The 23573-nt window shown below is 51.1% G+C and overlaps 1 protein-coding gene across 1 annotated transcript; it reads right to left on the reverse strand.

The window, feature by feature from the left end:
- Window positions 1–221: 221 nt before the first annotated feature.
- LOC101794982 (sodium- and chloride-dependent GABA transporter 1) lies at window positions 222–21876 on the reverse strand. The gene is made up of 14 exons (XM_021266813.4): window positions 21566–21876; window positions 17407–17538; window positions 16651–16751; window positions 14250–14359; window positions 13768–13900; window positions 12470–12604; window positions 11737–11840; window positions 11342–11466; window positions 10178–10290; window positions 7050–7181; window positions 6497–6599; window positions 5976–6076; window positions 5022–5189; window positions 222–2664 (listed from the first exon to the last, which is right to left on the reverse strand). The coding sequence occupies exons 1-14, from the start codon at window positions 21801–21803 to the stop codon at window positions 2560–2562; spliced, it is 1800 nt and encodes a 599-aa protein (XP_021122488.3). The 5' UTR covers window positions 21804–21876; the 3' UTR covers window positions 222–2559.
- Between the last annotated feature and the right edge of the window lie 1697 nt (window positions 21877–23573).

The raw sequence follows: 23573 nt of genomic DNA on the forward strand, positions 1-23573 counted from the left end.
TGGGCCGGGCTGTCAGGAGACATCTCCATCAGTGTCACGGCCGGCAGGTATCGGTGCGGGAGCACTAACCTCTCCTGAGCGTCTCCAGACACGGATACTTCCTGGCTGATGGCACCGTGGGGATGATGGACAGGGGCTGGGCAGGAGCCAGCACTGCCCTCGGCGCGCTGCCACGGCAGTGCTGCAATGGGGGTGCTGCAATGCCACCCCCTGCCCCCTTCCTACCTCTGTCCCAGGGGCACGGCGGGGACAGCCAGCAGCTGTGGGGTTGCTCTGGATGGGGGGAACCAAGCCAGAGAGCCCAGGTGCTGCCCACAAGCACCACTTCAACGATGCAGGAAGGTTGCTCGTCCCAAATGGCCTCGTTTTTCCCTGCACAGCACAACTGCACCCAACTCGTTATTTAATGGGGAGAGGATTGTGCCCGTGTCGCTGGGGGATGTGGCACTCGGGCAGCATCGGAGCCATCCTGCCTTCTGCATCACCCCTCAGCTCCCGCTGCTGCAGCAAAGGGTGGGGGCACGGCGTTCATTTTTATTTCTCACAGCCCTTGGGAAAAAGAGGATTTTGAAGGGATTTGAGCACAGCTCCCTAAATAGCTCCTTAAAATTAAGAGGTTTCACGGCGGATTAGGGTAAGCGGCCGCCTGCGGCGGGCGGGAGGCACCGGCAGGTGCTGGGGAGCTGCGGGGCAGAGGAGAGGCAGGAGAGCTGCAGGCAGGAGCAGGAGCAGGGGAGCAGGATCTGCCCCAGGACCTGCTGGGGGCAGAAGGAGCAGGGAGGTGGCCACCAGTAGCTGCTGGTGGATGGCACGGAGCAGCCCTTACTGGGAACTGGCCTTCTTCTCTGGGCCCTTCCTTCCACACCAGCCTGGATGTACAGCCCTTGTACAGCCGAGATCTTCCATGGTTTTAGGATCTCACCCAAGCATTGACTCCTGCCCATTACCCGAGTTGGAAGCCCCCACACTGTGTTTAAGGGGAGGGAGTGATGAGGATGCATAAGTAAAAGCAGGTTTCTAGTAAAGGTCATGGCTGCAAAGATCAGAGTAATGTCTGTTCTCAACACAGATGCCCCTCTCAAAGGATTTGAGAAGACTCTGGGCTCCTTCATCACCCAGTTTATAAAGACAGGTGAAACTGGAATAGAAAATGTCAGATACATGAGTGCCTGAAATCACAGGGCAGGGAAAGATGACATGTCTGTAACTACCTGAGATTAATTGTGCTGAACTATGAAATCCTAGTTTTTGGCTTTCAGCTTTATGAGACCCAGCGTGTACACCCAGAGCTCCCTGGTGTCTCTCTCTCAGCTGTGATTTTTTGGACACAAATACCCTAATGATGAGATGCGGGATGGGGCCTGCTCTCAGCTCCTGTTGCTGGAGGCTGCATAAAACTCCCCCAAGGCCTGATGAGGGCCATGCACTCAGCGTGCTGCTCCCACCGCCTCGCCTGGGGAGCCAGAGCTCCGAGGTGTTGCAGCAGCTCCAGCAATTCCCAGCCTGGTGCTGGGTGTGCTGCCTGTGCAGGCGCTCCCCAGGGGAAGTCAGCACCGCTCCATGGGGGAGCCTACTGCTGGCTGCATCCTACCAGGAGCTCCTGTCTTCCACAGCCCAGGGTTTTGGTGATGCCATCTCCCAAAACAGGTAGAAGCCACGCTACCCATGGGCACAACCCTGCATCTTGCTGCCTCTGACCCGGGGACGTAGCCAAGGAGGGTGCTTGGCAGGAATCGCCCTGTCCCAGCCTGGGGGCAGATCTGCACCATGGCCCAGCAGACCACTGGCCTCCACACAGAGCAGAACACGGTCAGCATAGGAAACAGGGCAAACACCCAGCAAAGAGCCCTCCTAACTGTATTGTAGGGTCATGGGGTGGCCACTGCATGCAGCTGCAAAGGGCAGGGCGCTCCAGGAGAGAAAGGCTGCCTCTGTGCTCAGCTCTGGCTCATGGGGACAGCCCGATGGGTGGGGTGGCAACACCTAGGGACATGCAGGGCTGAGATATGGCACCTGTGGGCAGCACAGCCTCTCCTGATTCCTTCTCCAATTTTGGGGTGGTGTCCTATAGCTATCGGCATGCTGGGCCCCTCACTGGAATTGCTTGTCCTGCCACATCCCCTCCAACAATGTGTTTGCTAGAGTTGCTTTATGCTACATCACTTGATGATCATCTGGGATTTGAACCTGGTGGCTTGCTGGGGTGGCAGCACAGCTGCGTGCTACAGGACGCTCAGTGTGGGATCATGCAGAAAGGCAAGATGGAGAAGAGAGAAGTGGCGGGCGATCAGTCCAAGCTCTCTAGAACATCGCCTCTCTCCAGGTGGGCCAGGATGTTGCACGATGAGGACGGTCACCGCACAGCGCCCTGGTGGCACCTCGCGCAGAGCCATGGGCAGCCAGGAGGGGGGGAAGAGAAGCAAGGGGCTCCTCCACCAGGTCCTTTCTCCTCCTGGAAAGCCACCAGAGAGCTGGGGACAGCGGGCTGTGCTGGAGGAGCTGGAGGGACGGCGTGGCGCGGGCAGCTACGGGGCAGGGCGAGGAGCTCCAGCTCTCCTCCTAGACGGCAGCATCCGAGACCCTCCCGTTCAAGGACGTCTTCGGCTGGAGGCCGTTCTCCTGCACCTGCACCTCGGGCTGGGGCTGTGTCATCTGCTGCAAACGCTGCAGAACAAGCAGAGAGAACTCATCAGATGCTGAGACAGCAGCAGCTGAGGGCTGGGACCCCCATCACCAGCCTCGTGGTGGCCCCAGTGACAGCGCGAGGGGACAGTGCACGTGGCAGGGGTTGCTCCTGCAGCTTTGGTGCTGTGCAGAGCACAGCAGTGCCTGCTTTTACCTGAAATGCAGGGAGCAGCTTTACAACACGGGCACGCTGCTAGCAGGCAGTACCCGCTGCAAGCAGGAACAGGAGAGAGCTGTAATGTCACAGACTTCAGAGCAGACCCATTTTCCGAGTTCCCCTATTTTTTGCAGCTAGGGTTTATTATGGAACATTATTAGCTAGCTGCAGCATGCTGACAAGGTCACGGTCCGTGCCTCTGATGCAGATCAGACCCGTCCCCCTGCACAAACCTCAGCGCCAGCAGTGATTCCCGTCACCCTAAAACTGATCAAATGGAAACTGCAGAGCAAAGTAAAAAGAAGCAAGAACCCAGGAAGATACGGAGGGGCAAGTCATTACTGGAGGCGTGTGGACTGAGCATCAGGAGTGATGAAAGCAAATGAATCACTTTTGCCTGTCAGGGAGGGACTGATGCTTCAAATTGCCAAAGAGAAGGCAGAGGAGGATCGAGCCTGACCTGAATAGGCTTCGCTAAGTCAGGAAGAGGCTCTTTCCAGCAAAGGGAAACAAGCTCCTACTCTCCAACACAGCTGAAGAGGCTGTTGCTGGGTGAAGTCCCTGAAATGTTCACTGAGCTGCTTCTGCCATTCATGGTCTTTTTTTTCCCCCCTCGCATTCATGCTCAGTAGGATCAAAATGACTTGTAATCTTCCCTGTCTGTCATAACCACTTTATTCAGCATTGGCATCTAATTTCCCTCCAGCTTCAGCTCTATTACAAACTAATCCAGGATCTGCGCATATAAGAGGCCAAAAATTCTCCCTGTCTCTCCGACACACACGCACGCACGCACACTAAAGCCTGCTTTCTTCCTGCTGCCATCTGCTGCTTATTGCTGGATCTATGGGCACCGGGGAGCACAAGCCCGTGGTCAGAAGTGGAGCTACTCCTGGGGGGCACAGGTCGGCGTGGGCTCCCCCAGACCCCAAGACATATTATCCCCATCCTTGCTGGGAACGGGATTAAAAACATATCTGTATCTGCACCCTTCCTTTTCCCCCCCTTTCCAGCTCTTACTACAACGTGGTAAGGAGCCCTCTAAAAATCTGAGAAAGGATCTTCTATTGGAATTGCACTGACCCAAAATCACCTGAGTGGCTCGAGTCCTGTGGGAACCTCAAGGCTGGCCTCAAGCCCAATGGCAAGAACCAAAAAATGACCTCAGATGAGAGGCCAGAAATGGAAAACAGATCTGAGACATCAAACCCACGCAGTTCCTGCACCAGAGCCCATCCAAACAGAGAGCTGGGAGGAAGAAGAATCAAATCCACCTGACCTCAGAGGTAGGGAGCCTGAGGCTGACCTCAGCCCAGTGAATCCAGCCCAAACATTTCCACATTAAACATTATTCAAGATACGTCATCCACGAAGTAAACTCAAGGGGTTTAGGTGGCATCTGCTGGCTGCTGCCGCTGAGCTGTGGAAGTCATAAATCAGCAGCACCCCTGCAGAGATTTCTTGTGCACCGAGCCGGGGACGTGGTGCACGGTGCTCGCAAGACTGAGGGTCAACACTGTAATTGAGATCTTAACAGCAATCACTAGGTAGGACATACAGAGACTCATGATTCACCGCTATATAAAAACCTTGCTCAAATCACACACACACACACAACGAAGTTTTAAACAAGATTGAAGAGTTGCAGGTATTTTAGTTCCCATATAAAAGTCTGCCTTGCTTCTTACCCCCTCATTCACTGGCTGCCATTTGCACAGCACATATCAAACGAGCACTGTATGTCTCCGTATTAGCAGGTCTTAGCCCTGAGTTATTTCAAGCTCTGTGCTTGGAGGATGCTGATTTCTCTGCTGAGAAGTGCCAGGTAGCCATGCTCATGTCCGGGGACTGGTGGGAACTGGGATTTTTCTAGGTTAGTAAATTTCAAGGGTTTTTATTTTATTTTTATTTTTTCAATCTCCTCCAGGGCTCCAGTGCCCAGCTGTGCTGGGAACTCCTCTCCAGCCAGCCCACATAGCCAGAGGCTAGTCTGTGACTTGGGGCTGATCTGAGCCCTCCTGGAAAAGGGGATGCTCAGGGCTCCTGCAGCACCCAACTAAAAAGCTCTGGCTCAACAGCCTTTGTCAGAGCAGTCTCTGCTTGGCTCTCCTTGGGTCGGTTCAGCAGGAGGCTTAACTCTAAGCAGAAAGCAGAAGAGGAGAGGCAAAGCCATTCATACCTGCCGGAGACTCCCTGTTGAGGTGAAGAAGCAGTACAGCATGTAACCTGGAATCAGCACCATGGAGGACAGAGCCATGAGCCAGCCAATGCCTTGCCCCCACGCAGGATAGACGTATTTTCCCAGTGTCAGAGGGGTCATTTCCACCACGCTGAAGAAGAACACACCCTGGGAAAAGAGCACCAGCCATCGCAGGTGAGGGTGTGCAAAATCAGAGGCCATCTGTTCATCTTTTTCCTTCATCATCCTCTTAGCTCACAGCGGTATTACAGAAATCCAGCAGCTCCTTAAACTATTTCAGATGCTTTCAGCCCATCACCTCTTAATTTTATATAATTTCTCCCCAGTTATCCTACAGAAAATGCTGGAACTGGAATAACCCTGGTTTTCTTCTCCACCAGACTGCTCGGATAAGCAGTGCCCCTGTAAGCAGTTCCTAACCGAGTCAGGAACTTGGTTACTAACTGGCCTCAGCTCCCTGTCACTGACCTTCTCATGCCATTCCTTGTACTACTCCTGCTGGAAATGTGGGAACCAGCAAAGGCAAAACTGCTCCACAGTCTGCTATACTGTATTTGCTGGTGTCTTGAGCTCTGACAAGCCTATTAGGCACTGAGGCAGAAGCTGCAGCAGCTGAGAACCTTCTCCAGTACCAGTAACAGCTTCTAAAAACAGTACATTATTTGCTTATCTCTTGGCATCTCAGAAAGAAGAACTGATAGCATAATTCAGATTAAAACAATCACTCTGGATCTTTTCTTATTCATGATTTCCAGCAGAAAGGGTGAAAGAGGGTCTTGTATTACGTCGCCCATCTCAGATAAGCCTACCAAGCACCTTGCAGTTATGGACAGACCTATAGTGGATTAAGAGCACAGTGTTTCCCCTATAGCCCATCCAAACTAAGAGGCCCATCTGGACCCACTCCTGCAGATAGGTTCCTTCTGTTCTTACCAGGCAGACAAGAGGAGTGAAGAAGGCCCAGCAGATCTTCCACCAGATGCAAGGTTTGTAGCCAATCATTTCTTCAATGTTCCTGTAAAATCTGTTCACACCTACAAGAAGAAATGACTCTTGGAGAAAACCATCCCACCTCAGTGCCATGGTCATCACCTCTTCTCATGACAGAGCAAAGGCCAGCCACAGGGAGAGGGTGACAATGCATGAGAATCATTATCTGGAGGAGTCAGGACATGAGGACACAAACACGGATTCATCCTAGCAGCTTTCATGGTCCTGGTGCCCTCAGGAGGGAACAGAGGGCAGGACCCTAGGCATCTGCCAGCTTGTGCAGAGGTCTTTGTGGTGGCCTGGGGAAGTGAGATGACAGCCTCCTGCTCCTGATTTTCTGGAGTTATCTGCCTGAGCTGTTTTCAGTTGCAAATATTTCATTGGCTTCACCGTGGGACGCTTTTGAAAAATCTCACTGTGTGTGCCCGTGGAGACAAGAAAGAAACATGCTCTTTTGTGCTTACCGTAACACCAAGAAATTGAGATGGTCTCAAAGAAGACAAGAAAGAGAAGACACATGCCGCTGGCTGAGTAGTAATCAAAGAGCTTGAAGACATAAATGCCACCCTGAGGAGACAAAGCCAGGGTCAAGGAGTTTAGTTATAGATTATGCTTGACAATATCAGCCAGCTGCTTGGATTGCTACTGTTTACAACTGCTGGCTTCAATGATAATTTCCTTGGACAGCAGAGTGAGCACTGCAATGTTTCCACTGGAATTGGGTTCCCAGAAGAAAAACCGATGTGCTCTTGCAGACAATTAGCCAGCTTGTTCTGGCATGGCCAGTGGTGAGGAGAAAAACGGGGATTCACTAGGATTTCTTATTTTTCTCTGCTTTAGATGGTGGTGACAATTACAGAGGCATCCTAAGTCACCTGAGACACGACAGTCATGGTAAGCCCATTTGTTCAGCACTAGGATGGCTCCTATGAGTGCTGTCACTTCTCCCAAAGCTTTTGATGCTACCGTGATATGCAAAGGTGCCTGGAAAAGTGCAGAGGTACAAGCTGTCTGTACCTGGGTGATGTTGGAGAATCCAATGAGATAAGAGATGAAGCAGACTATCGCAATGAAGACCTTCTTCCTGGCTCTCAGGACGTGAGGATATTCATCCATCAGGGCTGTAATGAATCCCTCCACGGTGCAGAACTGTGGTGAAAGATATACACCAAGGACATGTCTGTGAGTATCTGAGCCTGACAACACCCCCACCTCCATTTAGCCTCAGTGCTGAGAGCCTCATTTCCTCGAGTGTCATCTCTAGACACTAGAAGAGAAGGCTCTGCACAACGTTGATTTTCACGATCTTCTGAAAGTGTCTCTACCCTTTCACTGAACATAGAGGAGAATTAAAAGGACTGAGCTTAAATGCCTAAAATTAGCTGGGAAATATCTCCACCTTCCGCCACCCATGGAAAGCTTCCTTTTTCCTCCCCGACCTCTCGAGGGCCACCCACCACTGCCCCAGAGAGCACATCACAGCTGTAGCAAAAATGCTGGGAAGCTTACAAGACCATTCCCCTGGTCACCCTCAGTAAGTTCATAAGCCAGTGACAATGACAGAGCTTTCATTGCTCTCAGGTGTCAGGGACTTCTCTGTCTCTGGGAGAGTGCTCTAGAAAGAAGGGGGCATTTCTAGATTTAGGTTTGAGCAGGGAGATTGAATCTGGAAGATTGAACAGGAAGAATCTAGATTTATATTTGAGACAAGAAGAAAAAAAATAATCAGTGGAGGTAGGGGTAGAGATGCACAGCCTAAAAAGAGCAGCATAGCACTAGAAAAAATCCGTGGAGAAAAGCTGGGTGTCTGAGTCATGCCTGCTGCTGGGCATGGACGGTGGAAGAGCTCACGTCCTGTTGGTTCTGGGGCACAGAACGAGGCAAAGAGCAATGTTTCTACCCAGGGTTTTATCTCTACACGCTGTAGCGTGGAAGGCTGCACCCCAGAGAGCCTAAGCTCCATTGCTTTGACTCAAAAATATAATGAACTAAGCCTTTTGTGTTGGACACAAGTGCTATTAAAGCATCCTTTGCCTTTCGGGCAGGGGTTAAGCTGCCTTTATACTCATTGACAGCCAGCTCTGCATCCCCATCCCACCCGGCTCGCTGTCTGGAAGAGTCAGGACTGAGCTGTACCACGGTGTGAAGCACCAGGGTGACAAAAACAACCCTGTCGAAAGCCATTCCTTCCACGTGGCTGCGTGGCCAGCGCTGGGCAGCCTGGCACCAGGCAAGGCAGAGAGGTTGGGACCAAGAGGAGAGCGTGGATGTCAGCGGTGTCCAGCTAGATAGACTAAATGGGGAACCAAATGGTGGTACGTTGTTTTTTTCTGGGCATGAAAGAGGCAGTGACCTTCATACCATTCACTGAAGATTGCCTCAGGCTTGGGAGGTGATGCAGCTACAGGGGTTGAAGGAGGCTCAAATCCCAGACCTTGGTTCCCTGTCCGAAACTCCCAGCCCACACACTTAACCCCAGACTTGCTAGTCCCCCTCGGCCGTGCCAGCCAGAAGGAGTCTCCCGACCCGGGCAGGACCAGGGCCTGGGGGTGGTATAACCACAGCTGCCAGCTGTGCAGCGGGGAGCCTGAGCATGGGTCTGGCTGCTCTCAGCAGCAAATCCTCACGGATAACCTGCGAGAGGCGGCCTCACATGGGACAGACACGGGCGTGTAGTCAAAAGGCTTGCTAGCTCCCTTGGGGAGAAAACGCCTGACCTGGAAACTGGTAGGTTAAAAGAAAGCATTAACATGTTATGCAAGATGCAAGAGAGCTGAAGCCAGGGTAGATCAGAGGCAGAGCAAACACGAAGGACCATGAGCAGCAACTGGGGGCACGGTTGGGAGGCGCATGTGCCCCAATGTAGGTCACGGCTCCGCTCATCGCGCTGCGGAGGAGAGGAGCACGACGGCAGGGAGGCAGCTGGAGCTGGGCAGCATCTGCAGAATGCTCTCTGCTGAGCTCGTGGGCACGGGCACACCTCCACCCACCTTTTTTTTTTCTTTTAATAGATGCTTCAAAACATATGTGCGATTGCAGCTCTTATTGAAGCCCGTGCATGTTATTTGGTTTAGATGCACAGGCTGCCACTCTCTAAATCACACGTTTGATCGACTCAGAGCTCCAGCATGCACAGGGAAGGCTTCTCCCCATCTATTTATCTGCACTTTTTTAATAGCCTGTTCTCTGTTTGATGCTTTCTCCCCTCCCTGCTCCTCCTCCAGGCAGCGATAGCCCCCCACAGACTGCCTGCCCTCTGAGACCAGCTGGCGGAGGGGACTTGGAGAATTTCAAGTGGTATTTGAGAAGCAAATGCAGCAAATAAATTCCACGCTGTGCTTTGAGGGCTTATTGTCATGTCTCGAACTATTTACTAGAGCTGAGTGAATAATCCATGGAGAGCAATTTTATTTTTTTTTCTGTAAATGGAGCTTCTTTTGGAACATTTAGTCATTATTTGAAATTATTTGCCAAATAATGTCTGTGGTCATGCAGCTGTGAGCTTCATGATGTGTTTATGGGAGTGTGCCATAATTGAAAACTAGGTCTGGCTGATCAGATTTTCTTGGAAACCAGTCGTGACATTTCAGGAATATGTCTGATTCTGAACTAGACTCAGGTTTATGACGGCTACATGTAATCCGGGACAGCATCCATTTTGTGCCAGTGGTTTGCACTGCAAAGGAAAGACCATGCAGGCACAGGAGAGGATGTGGCAGACCAAACACACTCTTTTGAAGGAGCCTTTGGTTTTAGTGCACATCCCACCCCTAAGGGGTTACTTCGCATGGGTAGCTACTTATTTGCTGAACTACCAGAAAAAAAAAAAAAGAAAGAAAAGAAAAAAAAAAAGTAAGCCAAAGTAGTGGCTTTTTCTTGGCAGTACCTCACCAGAAATGCAGTTTGGTCACAGTGCTCCATGACATGGTAAGGAAATCCAAAGCACACAAAATTAGCTTCTCACTAAATACCAAGAATGGCAAGAACCACAAACTGTTATCACGTGGACACAAAATGAAATAGCATCAATGACGCTATTCATCAACTAGCTACTCATCACTGACCCAAGGTGCAGAAGGGAGAACCACCACCACATCCGAAAATATCTTTGTACCTCACCCCGCTTTGGCCCAGGGTTGTCTCACCTGACTGTCCAGGCCCAGCATCATCAACATAGAGAAGAAGAGGATGGACCAGAGTGGGGACAGGGGTAGCTGTGTGACCACTTGTGGGTAGGCGAGGAAAGCCAGTCCAGGGCCTGCAGCAGTGAAAAGAAAGATGAGCCCATGTTTATAAAGCATTCGGTAGAAAGTCTGCGTGACAAGCAAGAGTGAGAGAGAGTCAGTGATGGCAGCCAAGGAGTGCGGGAATTTGAGACAGGAGCTAGAACAACCTGAGCCTTCACCCGTGACACACCAACCCCATGGGGTGAACAGTGGTGGGAAGGGGAAGCAGCAATGACTGCAGAAATGCTTTGCCTTTTCTTCTCCTGCCAGAAAGAAAGTCATCAAATTACTGCTACCAAATGGAGCTGGAGTACTTTGCTAGAAAAAAAATAAACAGAATGAAATTCAGAGCTGGATGTAATTTCCTGATATATTTTTTTTTTCTCTCTCCCATCACAAAATGCTGTTGCTTGAGATTAAAGCTTTCTCTGAGAAGACAGCAATTTCAAAATATGTCTTTGGGCAAAAAGACAGAGTCCCATCTAGGTTAAAAAAATATTCTGAGATTACAATTTTTAAATTTCACATGGAAAAGGGACTCCAAGTTTTGATCACATCTGCTGAGAACACAGGCAATGTGTGAGGAGCCATCTATTCTCCAAGGAAGGTTTCAGAAAGCAAACAGCCTAAATATTTCACTGTAGCAAAAGCACATAAATCTTCACCACTGAAAGGAGGTGAACATTAAAAGCCGACAGGGATGCCCCTGGCAGCAGGAATTGGTGTGCAATAAATGACAGCCACAGGTGCCTTGGGCCAATCTTGGTGGGAGGACACGCAAAGAGGGTTGCACGCTTGGCTTGTGGACAAGACAGGAGCATCCCATGTGTGAAGTGGTGTTGGTTGCACCAATAAAAGTGGTGTCATTACACCGATGACAGAGAAAGACCCGGCCCTCTGTACATACACAATGCATAAAGGTTTCCCAGGAAAATATTAAGATCTGATTCTTCTCCATTTTAACTCAGGGACACCCCCCCAAGTATCAAAACAGAAAAATGCAAGCCCAAAGAGGGGATTTTGGAGGAGGAGGGATGGAAACACAGCCTGAGCCTTATTGGCAGTGCTGCTGTGTCTGCTTACCTGAGGAGGCCAGCTCTGAGATCGACTTCTTCGTGATGTGTGACATGAAGCCAACAATAGAGAAAATAACAAATCCAGCAAATATGCTTGTTGTGGAGTTTATACAGCAGACAATAATGGAGTCTCTGCAAAAGAGAATAGAAGAAACCAGCTGCAAGACCCTACCAGAGAGGCAAGAAGCAAAGGGTGGGCAAGCAGAAGACGAAGCCTTTCCCCTGGGGAGGTGGCAGCGTGCCCCTCAGCTGCGTGGTGACACAGGGGTTGGGCTCCCAGACTCACTGTGACCCCTCCATCCCCACAGACACTCGGGGCAGAGGGGTTTTGGTGGCCGTGTGACGGTGGCTGCAATGTTTCTCTGCGCCCACCACACAGGGACACAGGAGAACCCAACAGACCTGTAGACGTTGTTGTGGAAAGTGTTGTAGCTCCCCAGTGCGATCAGGGACCCCAGCCCCAGGCCATAGGAGAAGAAGATCTGCGTGGCCGCATCCATCCAGACCTGTGGAGGAAGAGACAGCATTGAGCCTGTCCTGCCCTGTGTGGCCAGCTGGGTGTGTGAGGCCCACCACCACCCAACCTCCAGGTAGCATGGCCCAGCCTCCATGCTGCAAGCAGCTCCATGCAGGGCCACCGAGGAGGCCAATTCCAGACATCAGGGTTGGTGGCTTGGCCATCCAGCTCGCCATCACTCGCCATCTAACACTTCCAAGAAGTGCTGTTGTGTGCCCCTGCTGTGTTTGTGCTACTTCTGAGCTCCCAACACAAGTGCCACCATGGCATCCTCTCCCTGGGAACACCAGAGCAGGGCCAAATCACCAGCCCAGGGTGATCAGGGAAATGAGGCACTCCTGGTGCAGAGAGGAGGCCCCTTTGTTGTGGTAATTTCTCACTTAAATATCATTTAATTACAACACATCTGCGGCACTCATTTTCCACCCATTAAGGACCTGAGTTTTGCCTCAACCTGTGAGGGTTGTGGCAACTTCAATGGGGCAGCTCTTCCATTTCATTTTCAATTCCATTTAGTTTTCAATTCTTTCTTAAATTATTCAAAGGAAGATCCCAGGGAACACTAACAGGGAGATAGCTGGGATGTCAGAGCTCCCAACATACAGCCAGGCTACCAACCTCAGAGTCGGAGAGCTTTCTGAAGTCAGGCGTGAGGTAGAAGAGGATGCCCTCCTTGGCCCCTGGCAGTGTGACTCCCCGGAAGAAGAGGATGAACAGCATGAAGTAGGGGTAGGTGGCTGAGAAATACACCACCTGCGGTAGACACAGTGGGAGAGAGGCCATCAGCCATTCCTCTTCCTACCCATGGTGGCTTTGTGGCCACTGTGTCCCACTGTGAGGGGGGACAGGGTCCCCGTGCATGGGAGAGCAGCCCGCACAGCCCCCAGAGAAGAGATTGTCCAACAGATTCCCTGTGTTTTCCATCTCCCACTCCCATGCAAGTAACATTTCTGTCTGTTCCTCTCTGCCAATGACATACAAGGACGTATTAATCGCAAAAGTAGCAGGCGAAATTCTGGATGGATTGCCCAAAGTCAAGGGAATTGCAGAGGGATAAATTTAGTTCACAGAAGTAATCCCTTTAAGTCACTGCATCCTTGTTTTGCAGAGCTAAAGCTGGTGTTCCTCCAGTCCAATGCATCAAGTAACACTGGCCATCTTGGCTTTCTTTTCAGCAGTGTTTCAGAGAATAACAAGCACGTGCCATCCATCAACACATAACAGCAGTCAATGGGGCTCTGCTGCGGCCGTGTAGCAAAACCCCATCCGAGATCCCCCACAGGAACCAGCAGTGGAGGTGACCTACCCCTGAAGTGCTTCTTTCTGATCTTCCCTCTAGATTATTCCTTCCATAATGCCGTCCCTTTACAACACGCTGTGCTCTAAATAACACACCTCAGTATCTCATCATCACCGTTTCACTAAACTAAGCAATTACCTCTCCGCTGTGCTGGGCTGAAATGCTGCTCAGTGAATAACCATATGCTTCTCATCTGTAAGTCTCCCACCAATAACTAAAGGGCAGCAGAGAAATTTTCAAACCAGGCAGTGAGTGTTTTTCAGCCCACAGCATTTTAAGAGACCCCGATTTTCAAAAAGGGGGAGCCTAGAACTGACCTCACCTTCCTGAACTGTCCTGAGGTGGGTAGCATAAGTCAGCTCTGAAAATTTCTTTCCCAAACCTTCAAAGAGACTGAATGCTCAGACCTGTGACTTTGCAGGGAACAGTTATTCTCTATGCTTAGACTGAAAGTTCCCATGAACACGGTAGCAATTTTTTACAGCCGTGTAAGGTAAATGTCAAGAATTTAATAGCATCTACTGTGATTCTGCCGTGAAACACCGTAACCGTAGTTATAGGCACTCAGCGTAAATTGAGGCTGGAGGACATTGCGACGGTGCCAAACCACACGTACCTTGCCCGTCCACTCCACGCCCTTCCAGATGGAGAAGTAGACCAGCAGCCAGGCCAGGGCCAGCGTGCCGGCCAGGGGCCAGCGGATGGAGCCGGGCTCCCCCAGGCCCGCAGACATCTGGTGCATGTTCCTCCTAGGGGTGGGAGAGGTTGCGTTAAGGGGAGGCCCAGTCCTCGGGGACAGAGGGGTGGGAGATCCCAGAGGTGGCTAGAGAGAGAAGGGCCAGGTGCAGGTGTGCTCAAAGGCCTGCAAACCCCTAGGAGAACCTGAAGCCCATTGTGAGGGACTAAGGGAAGGAGAACAGATGCAGGGAGGCCATTACCCTCCCTATTTATCTGACTACGCATCACACCCCATGTCCATGCCCACCCCAGCCGAGGGCTGGCTCTCCAGGGCCAGGATTTTACAGGGAGGGCAGCAGCCCCAGCGGGCAGGACGGCCACGGTGGGGGAGAAACCTGGTGTAGGCAGCTGTGGACGTACTCCCAGAACTCGGTGACGGCGCTGGTGAGGTTGGTGGTGTCCTCCAGGGAGTAGTTGGAGAAGCAGCGGTCGGTGTTCCAGGCGTTCCCGCAGCTCTGCCACGGCAGGTCCTGGGGAGCATGCACACAGTTAGCACCACATCTGCCTTCTTTCAAACTGCAAGCCCATTATTAATTATTTATTTATTTCAAAGAGGATGGGTGGTTCATCCGGATGGGCAGGAGCCGTGCAGCCCAAGGCACTAAATGGTTTTCCAGAATAACAATGAAGTGTGACGCTGGCTTTTCCAGGAAATAATATCAAGACATGATTAGGGCAATGTCATAGCTCTAATAAAATGCAGCGATTCCCTGGATAGGAAGCAATTTCCAATTAACAGTTGGTAATTAATAGCTACTAATTAAAATAGCTACCAGCAGATATTGTGTTTATAATCACTTCAGCTTTTGGCTATTTTCACACAACAAGAGGTTGGAATTTACTGCACAAAGGATAAACTCTTGTTTTGTTCCTTATCTCCTACTTATACCAGGCTCCAATGTGTAAAAAGCAACGTGGCATTGAGAACTGGGGGCTGAGGGCTTGTCTGTATGAATAAACTGTTGCAGCATAAGCTCGGGAGCAAATGTGAAGCGCAGTAGTTATTTCGTGCTGTCCCCTCCCCTGATTTCAAGCGGTGCAGAGGGGTTCTTGGGATATGTTTACACCGTGGGCAGCAGCGTGACGGCAGCACACCGCTGCAGGTTGGATGCAATCAGCTCTGGGGCTGCAGCAGCATGGGCTGTATGAGCACACAGGGCAGCGTGCCCTTGCCACGTAGTGCCGTGGCTAAGGGAGCCCAGCTTGAGCAGCTCAGACACATCCCCACGTGCAGCAGCCTCATTTCCCCAGCACAGAGCAGGCACGTCCACAGCACGTAGATGGATGCAGAAGGGCTATTCTGGATGATTTCCCTTTGTCGATTAGACCTCGGGCTCTAGCTCAACAAAGCCTTTGGGAATACGTCTGTGTCCATTCCTATCCATCCATGAATGCAGACCCCATTAAAGAATATGATCTGTGTTTCAAGTGCTTTCTTGCACCAGTGCCTGTAAGCAGAGCCACGCAGCAGCCCTTCAACCAAGTGGTTTGCATGACAGAGATGCTGCACAGCTCTTCCAGGAGGGGTGGGCAGGGGGGACTTGTTTGCTGCTCTATTTCCTCTGGATCTCAGAGGACAGAAGCTGCACAAGGCAAGCTGGGCCCCTCGTTCAGCTTCCAAATGCTCCTAGTCAAATGTAGGAGGGGCAGGGGTCATGCATCAGCCTAGCTTTGCAATTGGCATGTTGAGAAGCATCTCAGGTGAAAGCAGACACCTGGGGCTGCCTGTGGAGACACTGACGCTGTCACCAGCCAGGTCTGTGACACCTCAACAAGCCAAGGACACATCCTGAGATGCATCCTGCCCAGCTTTTTGTTCATTCGGGAATCCCATGAGGGTGTACCAGTCATCCACTGCTGAGAGTTTTGTTCAGGACCCAGCACCCTACAGTGAGTAAAGGTGGCATAAGTACAGCTGGGAATGTCAGACAGAACATTTTAGCTAAAGTGTTAAGAGGTATGTGAAATCTTTTGATCAAACAAAAAGTGCAAGTGGTTGCACAACCTTCATAACAGCAGTTCAGGCTTATGTTTAAATGAAAATCATCCCATTTGAACCATAGACTTGATGTCTTTAAGGCTGTGGGTTGCTCAGAGAGTTAATGGAGTTCTTCCCAGCTGCTAGGCCAGAAAAAATCACTCAGAAACCCAGAAATTAACACGGAGTGTTAACATGGGAACCTCACACAGCAAAATACCCTGCTGCAGGAGAGGAGCCCACCATATACCACAATCCTGAAGTACCTGTTAAGGGACAGTCACAACCCCATGACTAAATGCTTTCTGAATCATGTTCCAAGCAGAAGAAATTCTGGGGATTTAATTTATCAAGGCAAGTGTAAATGAGGACTAATTAAGGTCAGGACCTTAGATAAATCCCACATAATGAGAACAAGTTGTAACAATACCCAGCTGGGGAATGTGCAGCTCTTGGTTTCACATAGCTCTAGACATACAACAGAGACAAAGGGTGGGTTTTAAAGACCAGTGTGAGTAGGGAACAGCTTGCAGAGCATGGATAGGACCATCCCCTCCAGAGGACCATCCTCACTGGTGGGCAGTGATCAGTGATAGGCACTGCAGGGCTGCCTCTAGGCTGAGGAACCTCTACATGAAGGGTCCAGCAGGATGCTGAGAAAGTCTCTTTGCACACACTACAAGGAGCTAGCGTGTGTTTCATGGCATGAGCAACCCTTCCTGGTAAAACAGCGAGTAAGGACTGCACATCCAACACCACAGCACAGAAATGCCCGTGACTCACCGCAGTGAAAGAGTTGAAGAGATAGTAGAGAGACCAGGCGATGATGACAATGTAGTAGATGTTCAGCCAGAAGGAGAGAACCACAGCTGCCAGGCCCACTCCTGGGACAGAAGGCAGAGAACAGCATCAGTCCAGGTTTCTGGTGCCCAGCTGAGCTCCTGGGCACTACAACAAGCTTTGTGGCAGAGCCAGAAAAATATACACTGTGCCTTCAAGTGAACTGGTCAGCAAGGGAGGCTTATTCCCTTATATTTCTCACCCACTCATTTCCATTGGGTGAAAATTTCAGTATGCTAGAGATACTTTAGGGACAGAACTCCACAAAAACAAGATCTGGCCACTTCCCCAGCAGAACCTCTCCTTCCTACATCCAAGGCATTTCTAAATTGTCATTCCCTTCCAGAAGGCTGTGACTCCAGATGTGGCAGCGGGTCCACGAACTCTACCTACAGCCTTCCCAGGCAACTAAAGCGAGCCCACATGGGGAGGGTAGGGGCAGGTCTTCTGCAGCCAGAGCCCCTCCATCAAGTCCTTGCTGCTCTTGAAGAGCTCTGTCACCACACAGGACTGCTTGACTGCACGGTGATGTTAGTGTCTCCAGGCTTCAGGGTCAAGGACAGCCTGATAAATATAGGTGGAAAAAACCCTGCTGACCTGGCATCCCACCCCAGCTCCCCAGGGATTTATTTCCCATACCATTAGAGGACTTTTTTTCTGTAGCCATGTGCCATCCCCTCCACACTTACAGTACAGTACCTTTAAACATGGGTGCTAATTTCCAGACCCCCAGTCCGCCCACAGAGGTATACTGGCCGAGAGCAGTTTCCAGCAGGAAGAGGGGAATCCCAGCAAACACCAGTGTCAGGAAATAGGGAATCAGGAATGCCCCTGAAAGAAGGAGAAGCGTTATCAGGTGGCTCCCCATTTTATTGAGAAGTAAATGCCTCCAGCTGCAGTTTCTCCAGCAGCACCTACACGATGATGAGCAGACTTGCTCAGAGGCAACAGCGGGTGTTGGTGAGTTTGGAAAGTCTCCCACTGAGAGCACCACTGCCTTCTGCTTGTGTACTCATACCACTGTGGGTATTTGTATCTCATGTATACATATATACATACATCATAGCTAGATGATGCCTGTCTCACTTAGTTGATAGATTTTGGGGTGTTGCTAAGCTCAATGTGACAACGAACCCAAATGCCCAGGTACTGACATTGGTGACTTGTTCTTGTGGGTGTTTTCTGTCTTGCAGTGCCACACAATTTTACGCCTTGAGGAAAAGGGCACAGGAATATCTGGCATTGACCACCGTTTTCTTTGTTTGCAGCTGTTTCAGTCTCTTAAGAAAACTATGGCTAAGCCTGTATTTGCTCTTCTATCAGCCCTGTATACCTCACCACCCGTCTCCTAGGTTTTACCCTTGAAGTCACTGGTGAAAACATTATTCCTCTCTACGAATCCTTTTGGAAATCATCTTGTCACTAGAAGGGAGGCAGTGCAGCCATCCAACAGAGATATTACTTGCACCCTGATATTAGAAGAGCAAATCAAATAGGTGAGCTTCGCCATGTGATTTGAAGGGTGTACATGTGCAGGTCATCCTGACTTCTAGGACCTGGCACAAAACTCACTTTCCAGCTTCCTTGTGCATTGTGCATTGTCCCTGAGGAGGACAAAGTCTTGCAGAAGATAGCAGTAGGACACAGAGCACGGCAGCAGCTGGCTGTCTCCAGGGTGGCACTGATGCCTGCACCAGCTGGAGGGCTGAGCCGTCAGCCCATGTCTTCTTCTGCAGGTGTTATCGGGAGAGCAGACATGGAGCCAGCCAGCACAGCCACCTGCAGAGCTGCAGCCCAGCTTGCACCTGGCAGAGCCGGGCTCCCTCAGCTGCTCTCCGAGGGCAGCAAAGCAGCAAGGATTTCGTGGCCGCTGGCCCGGGGGCACCCAGCTGAGGTCTCCTGCGTGCCAAGCGAGGAGCCGAGCCCAGCTGGGAGAGCCGGGTGCCAGCACCCGGCGTGGGACTCGGCAGGGGCCACTGTGCAAGCAGAGCTGGCAGCGGGTGGTGGGGAGGAAACGCTGCAGGCCAGCAGCTCGATGTCCCTCAGCCTGAACTGCAAGCTGGCGTGCAAGCACAGGCTCTCGGCTCCAGCAGCAGCCTGGCGAGGAGGAGCCAACAGCTTTGAGCGTGGCAGCAGGAGGAGCGCTGCCCACACAGCATCCTACCCGTGGGACAGGTCCAGCCCCAGGAGCTCCGCAAGAAGCCAGTCTGTGGATGCTGCCTTGGTGCCGTTGTAGAGCTTGGGGACTGAGCTTATCAGTGGACACAGTGCCTGGATCACTTCTGTGCAAGCAGCTAATAGAATTTGGCCACTGCCTGGTCCTGCATTTTTCATCTGCAGCAGGCCAGGAAGATTTGTAAAAGGTTTTATTAGACTACTGAGAGAGAAAATAAACCAAACCAACAAACCAACCAAGCAAACAGAAACAGACAAACTTTTGGACCCAGGTCAGTTATCCTGGCTTGACCAAAAATCCTCTAGAATTGGGGAAAATCTACAAGCCAGACTGCAGACTTGAACTGAGGGCAGTTGGCAACAGTGCTACTCTGCAGGGCCAGGTTCCCCAGCAGGCACTGATAACACCCACAAGGGGCTGTACGGCCAGAGGGGAAATCAGTCTGGAAATTTTTACCTCAAATCTGCATGCCGGTGCCTCACTATGCAGCCCCACATCTATCTGCAGTCTCCAGCTCCTAATGCCATACAGCAAGGAATAACAATTAATCTCTAAGCCAGTGAACACTGCCCACGAATCAGAAGTTGAGCATTACAAGCTGTTATGTGCCTTTTCTTGGCATCTCAAAGTGTAAATGAGAAGTGCATGATGCTTATTTAAAGAAACGTTCCTCTCTCAAGTTATTCAAGCTCAGGATCTCATAGACAATTTTTAGTACCTACTGAGCCACATTTAGAGTCGATTTAGAGTCCAGTAAAATCCTTTTGACATCAGAAGGACTGCATGGAGCTGAGCATTAGTCATCGCTGGGCTCATCCACCTGCGCGCAGAGCCAGCAGGGAGCCCGGGCATCTCTCTGGATGAAGCCTGCTCCGTGCAGAGGATGGGGCTTGTATGGGGCTGCCATACCCAGGGTGAATATCCCCTAATTACATTCCCATTTACAATGCAGAGCAAATCAGCCACGAGCTGATACAACGTGATGGCAGTAAGATGACATTTCCATCCAGTCCTATTGTCCTGTGTGCGATGGAAGCAGCCTGTGCCCTGCACAGCACGCATGCAGGACGCCACAATTAGCATCCTACCCTCTGTCTGCTCTGCTGGAGCTGTGCCCAGGTGCTGGCCACTGGCTTGCCATCAGATGCAGCGTGACCCTTCCTCACTGCTCCCCACCGGGGACCAGTGACGCCTGTATGCGTCACTTCTGCCTCTTCCAGGCATCAGCTGCTCGCTGCTCCTTGTTGCCAGCTGTGGGCACAGCCAGAGCAGGATGGAGCTGGAGGAACAGGCAGCACAGGCTACCACCAGCCACACAACCCAGCAGGTGAGGCAAGGCATGAGAGCAGAGGTACCGATTCCCCTGTTTCACGGCATTTTTGCTGGCAGCTGGCTGGTCCCTCAGCATGCCTGCAGCTGCCAGGTCAGAGGTTACCCCACTTTGCTGGCACTAATTACAGCAGTCCGCACCTCTGCTGCACCATCCCTCTTAGGATCTCAGCTGGCTTTATAAATTGTATTGATTTTAGCTCAGAGAAACCTCTCACCTAATTATAGGTATCACCATCCCAACCTTTAAATGCAAAGAGACGGGCAGCATAGATACGGTGTGTTTGAGATCATGCAGCCATCACAGGGCAAAGACTGGGCTAGCTTTGTACAAGGGTGGGCACCACAGCTTCGTGCCAGAGCATGGATGGATAAACACAGGAAATCTGCACCATGGCTCCCCTGCATAGATCTGGCTGATGCCCACAAACCTCATTCAGCTCAGCCACTCACTTGTGTCTCCCTATGAAATGACACACTAAAACCAAGATCACCTTTTCAAAATGGAAAACTGCTTGGTCTCCCACTGGGACTCACTTCACAGGCTTCAGAGAAAGGGCCGTGATTCCCCTAAAAGCCATGCAGTTACACAGGCAGACCACTGAAGGTTCCCAGGAGGGAAGGAGAAGGTCCACTTACACCCCCTATGCCAGGGACAGCAGGGGTGGGCTGGAGACATGAGAATTCATGAGAACCAAGGATGAAGCAGGTTTTGAAAATAAAATTTGAGGCAAAATGAAAAGAAAAAAGGTGAGGAGAAGATAAATGAGGAGACCCTCAGAGCAGCACAAACAAACATGACCCTGGGGATGAGGACTCCGGGCAACCAAGAGCTAAGAAGGAAGCAACACCAACATAGGAAGGCTAACATGATGATATAATTATATGTACAGCCTGAAAGGTGAGGTGGAGGAGTTCAGATTTGTGGAGAAGTCTGAGGAATGGCCCAAGGAGGTGAGCAGCATGTTAAGGAGGGAGGGAAGGATATTTTACTAATAGGCAAAAACACTGAGAGAGATGGGCATGGGGGAGGAGAAGAAAAGGCTGTCTGCTCTATGGATGTCAAAGCAGCACATATTCCCACCCCCAAAAGCATCTCCATGCTGAGGCTGAAGGAGCAGCACCATTTTACAGAGGCAAGCTGAGACACAAAGGAGTGTTTAATGACTTGATCCAGGTCATGGAGAAAGTCTGTAACTGAGGAGGGAGCTGACCTCCCATCTCTCTTGATTTCTAACCCAGTGCTGTTTCCACATGCCCACCAGCCATTTATACAGACCCACACCAAGCCAGAGCCCATCCAGGAGACAAGGCTGCTCAGAGGTGAGTGCAGGTGCTGTGCGTTTCTCTCACCTCCTCCGTTCTTGCCACAGAGATAGGGGAAGCGCCAGACATTGCCCAGCCCGATGGCATAGCCCACGCAGGACAGCAAGAAGTCAAATCTCCCCTTCCAGGAACCCCTGTCTGGGATCTCCTTCTTCTTCTTGGTGCTCACAGCTTCGGGGGCGATGGGCTCTGACTCCTCCAGGGCTGCCTGCTTCACCTCGGAGGGAGAGCTCAGCTCCACGGAGGTGTTGTCCATCTTGCCCATGGTGATTCAGATGTATGGCTGCTCTTGCTCAGGGGCTGGAGGAGCAGAAAGGGCAGCCTTGATCCTGGCCAAGCTCGGATGAAATGGGAAGTGCTGGGCAAATCTCCTGATGAGAAAGGAAAACAACAATTACCCTGTTAGTGTGTCAGGCTCAAGGGAGAACCTCACTGGGCTGAGGTGGACCTGTGAGGCTCATGCACATCAGGACAGCCTTGCCATGCCTCCCTGCTTTCACCAGAGGCAACCAGGAGGGAAATTTTGCTCTACTGAGGAGCCATGGTCACACAGACTGCTAACAACGGGCTCAGACCTGGTTGTTATCAGCATATAGCACACCCCTCGCCTCTCATCTCCTCCTCATCCCAACACTTGCTCTGTGAAAAGCTCTGGGACCAGTGTGCATGTGGGGACACCCCAGCAGGGTGAGCAGTCTGGGCAGAGAAGTATATCTGGCATGTCCAGGAGACAGTGGACAGAAGGGCACACCAGAAGTACCACATCCCCCATGTCCAGGACCCAAACCTGAGTACACAGAGCCACCTGAGATGGTGTGGCCCAGCCACCCATGCATGGCTGTAACCATGTAGCTTTGCAACAACACCTCCACTATGGACACGTGCTGCTTTGCTACTCATTGCCCTAAAAGAGGGATTTTCATGAGTACTTTGTGGAAGTACCCCGAAGGCATCTAAGCAGGCCCTTGGAGCTGTGCTGTGCACCCCAACATGGTGTCTAAGCAGGGCCCAGGGCCTACGTGCCAAATCAGAAGCCATGCAGGTTTTTGAGGCCCAGACAGGGCAGAGATGCCCAGCTGAGGGAGAGAGCAGCCTTTTCAGCACTTACACACTCCCCAGCTCCTTGGAGCATGGCAGAGGGATCTGTTTTGGGCTGCACAAAGTGGCAGCGACTCAGCCATGATCACTGCAATACTTGGCAAGGAAATCCCTGGTCTTTTCGGTGCCTCCTTCTACACCCTGACGCATGTGATGTTGCACTCACCAGATGATGATCAGGCGATGCTCATGAGTAGAATCCACCAGGATTTTCACCAGAACTGAGGAGCTACCACCTCAGATGGAGAAATCCCTGAGCTACGAGCTGCTGGAGGCTGAGGGGCTCTTCCAGGGAAGCACTGCTCTGTCCTCCTCCTGGTTGTTTCCTTTCCCCTCGGCATCTGCCCTTGGCCAGAGCAGATGGGGCCTGGGGCCAACATGGCCTTGGCTCTCACCCAGGCCATTTTCCGTAAAAGTGAATATTATATATTCACGGTAGCCAGTGCTACAGTCTCCCAGAAAAAGTCTGTTGACAAAAACCTTGCCAGATACACAGATCAGAAATAAATGTCAGGTGGGTCTATCAGGAAACAAAACCATACTATGAAGCGGTGGCATAGTCTAGTAGTCAAAGCTGGCCTTACTTGAGCTACTTATACTTGCCAGTCTCATCTAGTAAGCAAAGAGTACCCACTTGCCCCACAGGATACTTATGAGTACTCCCGAAAGAGTACTCATAAGAGTTTCTAAAGCTTTCTGAACAGACACCCTCCCAGCCAGGCTGAACAGCAGCATCGGATCCTGCTTACTACAAGTGACGCCCCACGACTACAGCAGATGGATTTCCTTCCTCCACAGAATTTGTCACAGAGGTTAGAAAAACTGCCAATTGCAAAGAGTATGGCTGAGCCAGAAAATAACTATAATTTATTCTGCTACGTCAACAGAGAAGCCAGAATACTCCTTGCTGCAGAATAAAGGCTGTAAGCCAAAGCCC

The sequence above is a fragment of the Anas platyrhynchos genome, chromosome 1 (assembly GCF_047663525.1).
Source record: "Anas platyrhynchos isolate ZD024472 breed Pekin duck chromosome 1, IASCAAS_PekinDuck_T2T, whole genome shotgun sequence".
NCBI classification, from domain to species: Eukaryota; Metazoa; Chordata; class Aves; order Anseriformes; family Anatidae; genus Anas; species Anas platyrhynchos.